The sequence below is a fragment of the Vombatus ursinus genome, unplaced genomic scaffold (genome assembly GCF_900497805.2).
Source record: "Vombatus ursinus unplaced genomic scaffold, bare-nosed wombat genome assembly UNPS02014841.1, whole genome shotgun sequence".
NCBI classification, from domain to species: domain Eukaryota; kingdom Metazoa; phylum Chordata; class Mammalia; order Diprotodontia; family Vombatidae; genus Vombatus; species Vombatus ursinus.
In genome coordinates this window covers 2,487,087-2,501,425 of record NW_020954619.1, presented here as the reverse complement: position 1 = coordinate 2,501,425, position 14,339 = coordinate 2,487,087, and the positions used below count along the sequence as shown (strand labels likewise).

General features: G+C 35.0%; 1 protein-coding gene across 1 annotated transcript in view; it reads left to right on the top strand.

The window, feature by feature from the left end:
• XRN2 (5'-3' exoribonuclease 2) overlaps window positions 1–14,339 on the top strand; it is a 101,187-nt gene that overhangs the window by 80,306 nt on the left and 6,542 nt on the right. Inside the window, exons 27-28 of the mRNA XM_027840378.1 lie at window positions 773–897; window positions 12,247–12,310. Of these exons, the coding sequence (XP_027696179.1) occupies window positions 773–897; window positions 12,247–12,310 (189 nt within the window). The remainder of the gene's footprint in view (window positions 1–772; window positions 898–12,246; window positions 12,311–14,339) is intronic.

The window sequence follows — 14,339 nt, the reverse complement described above, 5'->3', positions numbered from 1 at the left end:
ATAGTGATGTTATTTTGGTCCTTCATTTTTTTTTCATTTATTCATTCATTTAGCAGTTGGGGTTAAGTGACTTACCCAGGGTCACACAGCTAGTAAGTGTGAAGTGTTTGATCTGATGCTGGATTTGAACTCAGGTCCTCCTGACTTAAGGGCTGGTGCTCTATCCACTGCACCACCTAGCTGCCCCAGTTTTGGTCGTCTTTTGAGCACAAAGGACAACAACCTAAGAAGGCCATTTTGGCTGGACGATAGAATGCATTAAGAGGAGTGGTATACATTGTGAGGTTAGAAAGCTAGGTTGGAGTAGTTTTCTTGGGAGTTTGTATTTGACTCTTGAGATGGATATGGAGCTACTAGAGTTCATTGAATAGGAGAGTGGCATAATCAGATCTGCACGTTTGTGTGATCACTTTGGCAACTGTGTGGAAAATGCATTGGAAAGGAGAGATACTTGAGGCTGGGAGACCAATTAGGAAGCTATTGCAGTAGACAAGGAGAAAGGTGATGAGGGCCATTGTTGGTTGTGTGAGTTGGAGAAAAGGGGATGGATGTGAGAGATATTGTAGAAGAATAATCACTAAAACTTGTAATGAGATCATAGGATCATAGATTTAGAGCAGAAATAACCTTAGAGAACATCTTGGCCTCATCCCTCTCTTTTTATAGATGAAGAAACTAAAGCCCATAGAGGTTAAGTGACTTGAGCAAAGTCACCATTTATGTTTAAAAGAAATTTTTCTAATTTTAAATGATTTTTTTTTGCATATTATAGTCACGTCATGCCAAGAGGTCCAGGAGGTGGACCTTACAGCAATGCTGCACCACCTGGAAATTACCAGGGAAATGTATACAGGCCAATGATAAGAGGACAAGCACAGATTCCAAAGCTTATGTCAAGTAAGTTATTACTTTTCTTCTACAGTTTTATTTTTAAATGGAAGGTTTTTCAAATTTTCTTGACAAAGATTATTTTACTTTAATGGTGACAAATTGGTACTAACAAAATTATTAATATTAGACATGAATTTTTAAGGGCCTATTATACAACTACCATTCTTGGTATTTGTAGTCTTATAATTTTAGCACTTATTATCATATATATAGTTATTGTTGATTAAACTTATACTCAGTTTGCTTTTCTTCTTTTAATATAAAAATCTGCTTTTACATTTCTAGAGGTAGCATAAGGATGTTGTTTTTATTTTCCCCCATTATCGATAAAAATAATATAGTTGATACATGATATCTATTGGTAAGTAGTCCTACTGATTTTTTTTTTATTCTGCTTTTCAATCACTTGTAGCTTTTTAGTGCTTTGTATTTATATTTGTTGGTGCTAGTATAAAGAATTAGAAATTCATTTGGACTGTTCTTTGGATTTCACATTGTGATATATTCATCAAAGTGCCATTTTAAGAAATGTAATATACGCTACAATAGAAATTCTGTTTTTCCCCATTCTTGACAGCCTTACTGTGCTTTGATCCCATGTGTTTTGCCCAGGCCTCTTAATGTTCTTATATTCACTTTCATGGGTTCCCTGTTTTTCACTGTTTCTAAAAATCCTTATGCTGGTTCACCAGTACTTCAGAAAAGCACTCCCAAGAGGCTGTGTGTGTGATGAATTTTAAATATTTTACACTTGTTTTGCAACAGCAAAAATATGTGACAGGAAAGAAATCCCATTTAAAGGGGGTCCTCTTGGCCTTCTTATCTACATTTCACAAATCTAAGGCTTGCTATGTGATTCTTAGAATATCCTGTGGTCTAATAGTAAGGGTTCAACCACATACAGAAATTTTTTCCGTGTAAAAATATTTCTCTAAAAATGGCGCAGTAGATCTCAACATGGAAGAATCCTCAACTTCAAAAGGTAACGTGTATTTATACAACTTGTTTAAGAATATTTTAGGCAGATAAAAATAATGGTGAGATTACCGTGATAAATGGAGAAAAGTATTTAGAAAATACCTTTCATTTTGAAGAACTGTACCATGTATGTTCCTTTTTCAATTAAATTTGACTTAACTGCACAGTGGAAGGGCTCTTATTTAGGGCTATTTTATGGGTTTGGATTTTAGGAGTTGGGCTAACTCTAGTGACAAGTTATTTCTCAAAACCTTAGAAAATAACAATTCTGAGTATTTCTGCCTTTTCACCTAATGACATATAGCAGGACAGAAGTAAAGAAACCTGTGATTCTTTTGCTGAAAGAGATAATACAAAATCAATTGGGAACTTATTTTACCATAGAGAAGACCCATCATAATTCTGTGGATTATAAAAGCAGTGGGTCAAAAGGTATGGTCTATTTGGTAATTTTTTAGCTGTTTCTAACTTGCTTTCTAGAACCGCGTACTCATTTTATAGCTCCACCAACAGAGTATTACTATACTTGCCTTCCCAGGGCTCCTTTAACATTAGCTATCTCAGTCTTTTGAACTCTTTGCTAATTTTCTGGGTGGTGAGGAATTTCTCTTATTACAATATTAGTGATTTGGAGTAATCATTCATATGGTTGCTAACACTATATAAATGCTAGTTCTTTTGAGAACTTAAACTACTTTGTCATTATGAAGAGGAAGAGACAGTTGGTATAATGTGTTGAATGTTTGAGGGGAGGTTTTTTGTTTGTTTTTTAAAGAACAGATGAGACCCTTAGCCTTTTTTTAAATAAGCAATTGGGGTTAAATGACTTGCCCAGGGTCACACAGTTAGTAAGTGTCAAGTGTTTGGTCTGAGGCCGGATTTTAACTCAGGTCCTCCTGACTTCAGGGCCGGTGCTTTATCCATTGCGCCACCTAACTGCCCCATCCTTAGCCTTCTTCTAGGCAGAGAGAAGAGGGTAACAGAAGAAGAAAAGATTTTTCTAAAAGAAGAAAGGAGTATAAACCCCTTATACTAAAAAGTAAGAGTAGACTTTAGGTGATGATGTTGAAAATTCACCTGAAATTTAACCTACATTTTTTTGAGCACCAGCTGTGCCAGGAAGTGCAAATACAGAATTGTTTCTGTACAAATATACAAATGAACAAAATAGTCCCTTCCTTCAAGGTGCTTTTATTCTTTTGGGGAGGGGAAAAAAAACAAACCATGTAGGAAATTAAATATGAAACATACAAAGTAATTTCTGAGGCAAGGGACTAGCAAGGAGAATAGAATCAGAAAAGGATTCCTGTAAGGGGATAACACTTGAGCTAAGCTTTGAAAGAAGCTAGAGATTCTCTGGTGGAGGGAAACAGAGAGTGCATTTCAGGCCTAGCCTGGGGAGGCAGGATATGGAATGTCAGTAGGGAGATCAGCAAAGAGGCCTGTTTGCCTAGAATGTCTAGTAAGTGAAGAGCTTGTATAGGACGATTGGAGAGAGAGGCTAGAGCCAGATGGTGAAAGGCTTTAAAAGTCAAACAGGAGTTTGTTTTATATTAGAAATAAGGAGGAGCTACTGGAACTTCTCAAGCAGAAGAATAACATGGTCATACCTGTGCTTTCAGACAATTACCATTGCGGTTGTGTTGAGCATAGATTAAACAAGGAAGTAACTGAATGTAAGAAGATCAGTTAGAAAGCTATTGCTCTGTGGTGAGTTCCTAAATTAAAGTGGTATCTAGGTGAAGAGTGAGTAACAGATAGTACCACCACAATTTTAAAAAAAGGAAAAAGATTATTATCCCACCTTTTTTTTCCTATTATCTACTGTCTTGCAGATCACTGTTCTGCCTTGAGATTGAACCATGTAATGATAGTCTCACATAGTTCAATCTCACCTTACAAAGTCACTTAAAATGAAGTTTTGAGGAATAGAAAAGGAAAATTGAGGGAGTTCCCATCTAACGGTTTCAGTCCTTTAAGGGGATTAGTCTATGTCTTCTAGCTGTAATTGTGCATAATTGTGTGGTATTTGGGGTGTAACTGAGAGTTTGAGGGACAGGTTTAGAGTTGTGTGAACATTGACAGGGAGAATCAGTACTTTCTATAACTATGGCTAAGCAGTAGTCATTGCCTAATTTGGGTTGTGCAGAAAAAGTTTGAAAGGTGACACCAACAGTTTCTTCTTGTGTCTCTAGTTGTGGAACAGGATTTTTTCCAATGGATAGTCACATGTACTCAGAGTTAAAGATAACCAAATGGGGTATGACAGGAGTAAATGTGGCTAATAAACCATTAAAGTGACACATGATGGGATCAAAACTGGGTAGGGAAGCAAGGTCAGAATACACTTACTGGGAAAATATAGAAGCATAAAGGTCCTAATGAAGATCAAGAGCTGGTTTTTATGTGAGAGATAGGAGTACTTTGGGAAGGATTAGGTACAATGTTTAAGCAGACCGTTGAGCAGACCTCTATATAAGGTGATATTTTTTAGAAAATTAATTTTAGAAATTAATTCAATCCTGTAAGATGACTAAGGTGTGGCTAAAGTAGGGGTGGAGATGGAGTTTGTTACAGTTGAGAACATAAATGAATTAATGTTGGGTATTTGAAGTCTCAGAATTTGACAGAAAGGGTAGAAAAGGAGATTTAGAAACAGATGATAAAGTCATTAAAGAAGCTGAGAGTGTGACTTGGAATCATATTACTATAACAAAGATAGGGAAAGGTTTTTTTTTTCCCTTTTTAAAAATGAATTTGGGATGATAGCATTTAAAGGATGAAAATTACATAAAAATGTGGAAATCAAAGAAAGCAGTAGGAATACAAATTAAAATGTGGGGATAGAGAACATTGTGCAACAGGAGAAGAATTAAAAAACTGATTTAAGAACTTTAAAATTATGTGATGATTGTACCTGACTAGTGACAATGTGAGTAGCTGTATTTTAAATTGTACTGAAAATTTTTATCATTGGAATCAGAGGATTTTAGAGTTAGCCAAGACCTTAGAAGTCATTTAGTAATTTTCCTTATTTTAAAATTTGATTCTTCTAAATTATGTACCTGTGGTACTGAGGATATCAAAAAGTTTTTTTTTTTCATGTATAACATCTCAGAAGTATTTTCTACTTTTTCACACTCTGGAAAAATTTTAATAGACATAAATTTACATAAATTCACATTAAGCAAATTTGACTTTACATAAAGAATTCTGTAAGAAATTTGCATTCCCAAAACACGTGTTAAATTTACAGTACTGTGCTCTCTCTCTTTGCTCCTGGCATTCAGCTTCACTCTCTGTGGCCTTTACTTCCTCCCCCAAAAAAATCCTTAAAAAAAAAAAAATCCAAGTGAAAGCAGTGGAATGGACACACAGAGAGGCCAGAGGCGCCACCACCCTGAGTCAGGGGCTTGGCTTGAGACCTGTGTTGCCAAGAGAGAAGATATTTGCCCCATTCCGCCGACCAGTGTATCTTTTGTCTGTCCACCCTCAGGTCCTACATGTGTATCCCCAGCCCCTGAGTGTTGTCCATTCTCTCCTGTCCATTTCCCCCTCCCACATGCCTGCCACCAAAGTATTCTTCCTCTTGGTTCCAGCCAGGTGCCCATGTGACTGGCTCAGGAACCTGAATGTTCCCCCTGCTGCTTTTGCTTTTCTGTCCCTGGCCCCCACGGGGCCTGAACCTTGTGCTGGCCCCCTTCCTCCACAGGCTCATGGTTCTCTCCCTCCCTTCCTCTTTTCCTCACATCTATAGACAAATTCTCATTACATAAAAATCACTTTATGTATAGGTCTGCTCAGTGGTATGCTTAAGGTAAAGCTAGAACTGTCTACCTCACTTGCAATGTTTCAAAACAATTATATATTTGTTATAAGGTTTTTCCTAATGTCTTTTTAATTCTCTTTTATTGTTATACATTACATATAGATAGACATTTTAAGGATGTTGTTTTAGGCCTTCCTTTGCAGAGAAGACCAATAGTATCATGAGGGTGATGTTCTGATTTGTGTATGCATTGGATTTAAGTGAGACAGAGCTGTGCAAAGTCATCAGTCTCACTGTTTCCTTCAGAGGCATCAAAGTGCAGTGGCAAGGTAAAAGATAAGATTGTTCATGGTCCAGGATGTAGTCAGTGACCATGGGCTAGGTAAGAATTGAAACAAAAGATGGCCCAGCTTACCATCACAAAACTATTAGTTTTGGGGGAAAGACCCTTAGGGTTTAACAGAATACAATTGCTATTTGTCTAAATAAATGAGCTACAGAGTCTTGGGGGCTATTGGCCATTCAGTGAGCCATGTGTAAGGAGAGAGAGAGAGGGAGAGAGAGATAGTAGATATCTAGATAAAACTACTACATGCTTCCCTTTAGCCATCTTGACTTTTTTAATAATCATAACTTCAGAGTTGGAAAGTACCCCAGAGGCCATCTAGTCCAAGCTATACCTGTATCTTGTCCATTTTGGGATGCCTTTAGAAAGTTTTTCCTCACATGACACTAGATTTGCCTTTTTATGACTTCTCAACAGGTTGTGTAAAGGGGTATGAAAATAACAGATAAACAGATATGAGCAAGTGTAAAGTCATGCATTTAGGAGGAAATGGTTCCAACCAGGGGACGTTGAGCCCTGAATTAGAGAAGAAATTACAGGAGTCATCATCATATGTTCTTCCTGCAAGACAGCGCATTATATTTGTATTGCTGATACAATAATAAACAGAAAGCATTATCCTACTTCTGATGCAAACCTCAGTACTTTGGCACTTCTGGTCACCAAATCTCAGGAAAGACTTGAAGATGAAGTGAAGAGAGAATTTAAATAATCAAGATACCTGGGTAGCTGCACTGTCCGAATAGGCTCTAAACATTAGTACTTCAACCTGTAGACAAAAGCAGAGAAGGTGTATCATTTAAACTGTAGAACGGGTTCACCACTGACTTATTCAATAAATGCCAGAGCAAGAGAGCTCTACTGTGTTTCGGAAATAGTACTTTTAAGTTAGAATCCCAAATTGTCACTGTGCTGATAACTTGTAGGAGTCAAGTATGATCTCCAGTATTCATTGTGAATGGCGTATTTGGTTTTTGCAATCTCCATTATCTGATTTGTGACTTTAATTTTAAGTCAGTAAGCTTGTCAATTAGCTGCATTAGAAAAGTGATTTTTTGTTTGTTTGTTTTTTGGTTAGGGAATGGGGTTAAGTGATCAGGGTCACACAAATATTAAGTGTTATGTGTCAGAGGCCAGATTTGAACTCGGGTCCTCCTGAATCCAGAGCTGGTGCTCTATCCACTGTACCACTTAGCTGCCCCGAAATGTGATTTTTAATTAATGCAGTCGATAAACATGAAATCTTTTCTTTGCTATACTGATTAGATATAAATTGAAAATACGTATAGGTTCAAGAAGTGTTTAGATACATTAATTGTTGTTTATTCGGTAACAGTTACAAGGAAAACTAGAGGTATTTAGGGAGACCTAATTTTTTGAAATTAGCAAAGTAATAATTGGTATTTATTTGGACCTTAAGGATTACAAAGTACTTTACAAGCATTATCTTGAATGAGATTTGTAAAGTGCTTTTCAGTACTTAAAGCACTGCATAAATAGTAACTATTTTGCTGTTACCTCATTTGAGTTTCCCAACAATCCCATGGTGTGGGTACTATAGATATTATTATCCCTAGTGTTTACAGATGAGGAAACTGAGACTCAGAGGTTGTCTTATGGCAGTGCAACTAGTAAGAATAAGAAATGGGATGTGAACTCAGGTTTCTTCTGATTTCAGGTCCAACACCCTCTCTCCTGTGGCACATTGTGTCTTTTAATGAAAAGTAGCCATGCCATCCCACAAATCATTCCTTTGTTCTCCAGCCAAAGATAAAATACTGGGAAATAGTGACATTTAAGTCTAATGCTTTATTGCTTATGTATTTTATTTATATTATTAATTCTTACTTTAAGATAGAGACTGGGACTGTAATTTCATTAATATAAAGAAACTCCTTAGTGAGTAAATTCCCTCTGCCAGTGAAGGTTTGTACCTTCTCTATAATTCAGAAGCTCAAGATTGTTATCAAGGGCAGAGGCAGGACATTACCCTATACTGGTAAAATTGTTTTTTGTTGCTATGTGATTTATTTTCCACTCATCCTAACTTAATTTTGCTAATGTTAGATTAATTAGTGTATATGGCAGTTTTATTTTAAAAGGACACTAACTCCTAACATTGGCAAATTCTTTTTTAAACCTACTTTATTCTTTTTTTTTTTTGATACTCTATCATTACTTCTTCCCATTTCCCAGCCCTCCCACTCCCCAATTTGTACTTTGCTCTTTTGGGTAACCTGTGTTCATGTTTATTGTGATCTAGATATGGGTAGCCGGGCAATTTTAATAGTATCCTAGCTTTTGACATGATATATAAAAGCAGCTCCTTTTATAAATATAGTTAGTTTGAAAATAATTGCATATTTTAAACATGGAAAATAATGTTGTACTTTATGCAAAAAGATAGTGTTTTATCTATTTAGTCCATTCAGTTCTTCTAGTTATGTAGTTTAAACTACTGAGAATTTCTGTCAGCACTGTAGATCATTCTTAGGAAATTTCAAATCTATACTGATTTATTAGTCCTTTTAAATATCTTTAGTATCTTAGCTGTGGGAGGTTTTGTATATGATCATATAAAATTGTACTCAAGAAGGGCAGTTCAGTCAATCAAGCTGCCACCTCTTTTTCAAGTGCTGCTGTTGGTGTTTCTTACTTTTGTTCTCTGATTTGACTTTTGATATGCCAATTTTCAGCTGATGAATAATTGTCCCTGTGCTGATAACTTCTTGTAGTCAAGTACAGTCTCTGGTATTCATTGTGAATGGCATATTTGGTTTTTACAATCTCCTGTATCTGATTTGTGACTTTAATTTTAAAGTCAGTAAACTTGTCAATTAACTGCATTTGAAAAGTGATTTTTGATTAATGCAATCAGTAAATATAAAATCTTTTCTTTGATTGCTATGCTGATTAGGTAAATTGTCACTTGAGGAGCTATTGAAAAAGCCTTGGTGAATATGGCCTTATAGTGCTAGGAAATGCCTAACTTTTAAAAAACCAAAAGAAAATATTAACTGTCATTTTTCTTCTCTGGTCTGAACCTTTCTGAAGTGCAATTCACTATCTCACCATGTTTTTTTCTCCCTCTCAAATTGATCTTCTGTCAAAGCCATACAAATGAATGGTAATAAGTTTGTTTTAAAATCTACTTCGTTACTCATAAGACTGGATATTTCTGCTTATGAATACTTAAGGACTGTATATGTTCCTCAGTGCTGCATAAAGAGATTTGATTAAAGGTAGCCATGGCGTTTTCTTTTATCCTTTTTCTCCTTTTGGATTAGAAAAGGATGCTTAATAACTCTGAAGCAGAATGTGTAGCCTTTGTATATTATCTGATGAATTTGTAAAAGTTTTTATGTTTGAAAATATTTATATTTGGTTTTAGTCCAAAGAAAAGGTTATGTTTAGGTTGGAGGATGAAAGAACAGAAAATAACACAACTTTTCTAACTGATCAAAACCTTATTAGGGCAAATTGTTCAGGTAGTCTAGAGCAAGAGTTACTAACCTGAACTTTAATTTAAAAAATTTTTCGTAATTGCATTTCAGTATAATTGCTTTTCTTTATAACCCTATATATTTTATTTTTATGCATTTAAAAAAAATCTGGGGGCAGCTAGGTGGAACAGCGGATAGAGTGCCGGCTCTGAAGTCAGGAGGACCTGAGTTCAAATCTAGCGTCAGACCAAACACTTGACACTTACTAGCTGTGTGACCCTGGGCAAGTCACTTAACCCCAATTGCCTTAAAAAAACAAAAAAACAAAAAAACAAAAAAAACCAAAAAAAAAACATTTCTAGCATGAGGTATACACACACACACACACACACACACACACACACACACACATCTTTATATGTTGGAAAGTTTTCATTTCCTTAGCATCTTACAGAAAGGTACTGCTTCATGAAATGCATAACTTTAAATATTTTAATGTGTTCTGTATCAATTTAATGAATTTACCAACAGATTTTTAATAGGACTCTTTTCTTAGGTTGGTGCTTCACAGGACAAAAAAAAATATAATGACCTTCCTTCAATCTCAGCTTTTTAAAGATATGATAGCACATTCCATCGCTGAAGTCCATTCACCTCTTCTAGGTACCTATCAGAGCTTTAGCTTTATACTTAATACCAGAAATATTATTATGAGCAAAGTTGTGGCTTGACAAATTGGCCTAGGTGTTTATTCAATGGAGACTGCTTTGACCAGACTAGAACATCTATTGTATATCCATTGGTAAAACATGAAATAATTTAATTTATTGTGCTATATTAATTTCATGTGATCTTGAGATAAATATGCCTATTTAGGTTTTCAGTAGAAAGAAAGCATGTTGGTCAAATAGTGACTGTTCTTTAAAAAGCTTTAACAATTGTACATCATGTAATCACCATTTTCTACTGATGTTGTCTGTGAAATTGTAGTGATTCAAAAATCTAAGCTTACAGATTGTGGAGATATATACATGCACACACATATCTTTTCCTATTTCCTGTCATTTATGTGATGACTAGCTTTCTGGATTCCTATTCAAATTTTGGGTATCACTGCTTATATAATGAAGATTGGAAAACATTGGCAAATAAAAGTTACTATCCTTGGGGCAGCTGGATGGCCCAGTGGATAGAGCACCAGCTCTGGAATCAGGAGGATCTGAGTTCAAATCTAGCCCCAGATACTTGACACTTACTGGCTGTGTGACCCAGAGCAAGTCACTTAATCCTGATTGCCTCACCCAAAAAAAAAAAGTTACTATCCTAATATAACACACTGACCATTCTTCATTATTGTCTTCTGGCAAGAACTTGCCTTAATTTGAGAACTAATATTCTACTTCTGGTCATTACATGAATGCCATATTTAATTCAAATTAGAGGGGAGTGATCTCTCCTATTAACTATTCGGGTTTAGATTTGGATTTAATTTTGAAATAATACAAAGGACAAAGGACAGGAATCCAAAATCTAATCAGTTTCAGTAATAGAAAAAATCTAGTGCTTGCATTAAATTTTGCTCTTTCTCACTTGCAACAGGGAAGGAGAAAAAGTCACTCTCTTTCTATTCTGAATCTAACAACACAAAAACTTCAAATTTAGCTTTGGTCAAATCTGGTCCACAATATATATTTTGTCCACATTTAGAAAGCCCTCTACAATCTCGGATGCTTAGCTTGTGTTTTGATTGGAAGGAAGCCCATGGTAGACGTAGCAGAACTGCTGAAGATGGAAATTAATGTGAGCTGGGAGAATACTCTGAAAGCAAAAGCACCTGCCTTATGCTATCTCTCTCCTTTGTCTTGTGTTGTCTTTTTTCATTTTCCATTACTTTTAGAACACTATGTCAAAAAAGGATGAGATGTCCCTTGTCTTTTTTTTTTAAGGGATAAAGATTTCTAGTTTCTTAATATCTATATTGCATATGTGGTTTGATAAAGAGAAAATGTGAAGTTGTAGCTTCTGTTTTCCTTAAAATGTGAGCCTGAATATGTTATGTTAAGCCTTGTTGTCAGTTGCATATTGCCAGTTTTAACAGGGTGTTAACTATCAACACAATGATGCTCTCATTAGACAACTTCTGGAACCAGCTGTTTTAATTAGGTCACACTTAAATGCCATTGAAGATCATCAAAGATGTCACTGAAACTGAAGCTTTTGATTGATACACAATTTGCTGAGTACTGTGAACTGACCAGGGAGCTATTGATTAGTTGTTTCTTTCATCCTGTTTACTGGTCAATTTGTTTAGAAGAACAGCAGTCATTTAATTGTGTCTTGTTAAAGCAATGTTGTTGCTACTACATCTTTGTATTAGCATTGGGGTTTGACTACAAGAGAACAATAGAAAAGTGGGTGGTCTTTATAATTTCTTTGTGTTTTACTGCCATGTGTTTGAGAGAGATTTTGTGGTCTTTTAATGCAATGATATCTAGGTAGATCAGCCTTCTTTTCACTTTCACGTATCTAAGGGAGGATTTCAGATTATTAAACTTTTTTTTTTCCACTTATTTTGCATATTAACAGAAATAACCAGCCCTGACCAAAACAAGAGACTTAAATAATTTATTTTGCCCATCACATTAAATGCAAATGTAAAGATTAATCTTTTAGAATTCTTGAAGCGTTTATTTGGATTTTATTCAGTGCCTGCTATATCCCAGGGTTTTTTCTCCATCATTTGAAAGTATACATTTTAGTAATGACTTGTGTTTCTGCTCCCTTTTTACTTCATTTTAAATTTCCCATCCATTTTATAGATATGAGACCACATGATTCCTGGAGAGGCCCCACTCCTCTTTTCCATCAACCAAGATTTGACAGGTAATATTAATATAAAAAGATTTTATGTCCAATTTTGGGGGGTTTAGAAACTAAGATTCTTGTGGTTTGAAGTGTGTTTTCTTCTTCAATATGTAAGATTTACTCCTTTGGATTTATAATTTAGGAAAGTATGGTTCACGTCTTTTGAAAAGAAAACACTTGAGAAATTCAAATTTTACGTAACTGTTAATGCTTTCTTACTTTATTGGTTCTTGCTTTTTTATTTTATTAAAACTATTGAGGTACCATGAAATTCAACACAGAGCTTAAAACTGCATTAGATTTTGGACAGGCTAAACAAATTTCTTTTTTGGAGGGTTGTGGAACTTAATGAGGCATAACTAATGGTGTTCCACTTTTATCGTTTCTGTGCTGGTAGCACAGCATTAGCACAGACCAGCCATTGATTCTTGCTACAAACCTCTTGAAGTCCTAATCAGCTTCTTTGGTACAACTTTTTCAGAGCTGACAAGCCTATTGTAGGGCAGTGTCACTGTAGGTCAGTAGTTATTAGTTGCTACTGAAAACAGTTTCTTTAACTACTTAAGACTGAACTGAATTAAATGCAGAAGGGACTCAGAAGAGGATTATGGAATCTGCAGTCTAATAAGTACCATGGAATAGAAAGAATGTGACATGGTTTAGTAATAAGGGATGTTTTACATGTGTTCCTTCATTGATAAGTTGTGTGCCCTTAAGTCAGACTACAAATGACAAGCTATGAATGTTATGAATAATTATATTAATATCTACAGAATACCTTGAAAAGTACAGCTTGAAAATGAATAGTTTATGTTATGCTTGGCAGCACCAGTAGCTAAGAAATGGCCTGCACAGGCTGATTGAAAGGTCTTTTTTCTGACAACATTTTAGTCTTTATAATTCTGAGTTCTTGTAGTATTGTATTTCTATGAATAACTTACATTTCAGAATTTTATTTAGGATTGTAAATTGCTATCCTGTTTGATCAAAATTTGACCAAAGATTGCCTCAGAAGAACCATAATTTTATAATTTTCATGACCAATTTTTAGAAAAGTAACAGACTTTCTAAAAAATTTTTATTAATGTCCATGTCTGACAGTCTTACAAATGCTGTCAGTTACATAATTCACTCCATATTTAAAATTGAGTATTTGTTCTGCCTGTTTTGTATATAGTACTTTTGTTTCCAGATGTACCAGTTAATTCCACATTTTCTTGCCATCTCATTTGTTCTATCAGTATATCTATTTAGAAACACCAAATAGTTTATTGTGCGCTGAATGACGTACATAGCACTAAAATATTGTGTAGAAGTTTGCATTGAACACATTAAGGTTGATTTGGACCTGATATTTCCTTTCCACTGTTGCTTTTCTAGATAATCTGCCCCTCAAAAATACTTTTTTTCCCTCTTTTTTCCTTATGATTCTGTCTTTACCTTGAAACTGTCTTTTAGCACATATTTATTAAGCACCTACTTTATGACTGTTATACTTCAGTTGCAGTTACAAAGGAAGTAAAATAGGCAATTCCTGCCTTTGAGTAACTGTTCAATTCATTGGATAAATTATATTCTTTCCCTTACTCAAATAACCTCACCAAATTTAATTTCTTCCCAGAAAGCTTTTGCAGATTCCCAGTTTTGCCATTTTAATTCTCTACTTTTTTTTTCTTTTGTTCTTATCCTATTTTTTCTTTAAATCTAGTAAACAATATGCTTTTTAAAAGTGAATTTCATTTTCTAACCAGAAAAAAAATAATAATAATTTGTGAGGATAATAGAATTCTATTACTCTAGAAACTCCAATTTATCATGAAAACTGACTGATGAGCAAAAAATGGTGACATTTTTGAAGGTGGAAGGAAAGTTGAAATTTGCTACTCTTGAATAGCTTAAACTATATCCTTGAGTAACCTGGAATTATCATCTCAATTTTATTTAAAAAAATATATTTTAAAGTTGGGCCAGTGAGAGAGAGCGAGAGAGGGAGAGAGAGACAGAGAGAGAGGAGAGAGAGAGAGAGAGAGAGAGAGAGAGAGAGAGA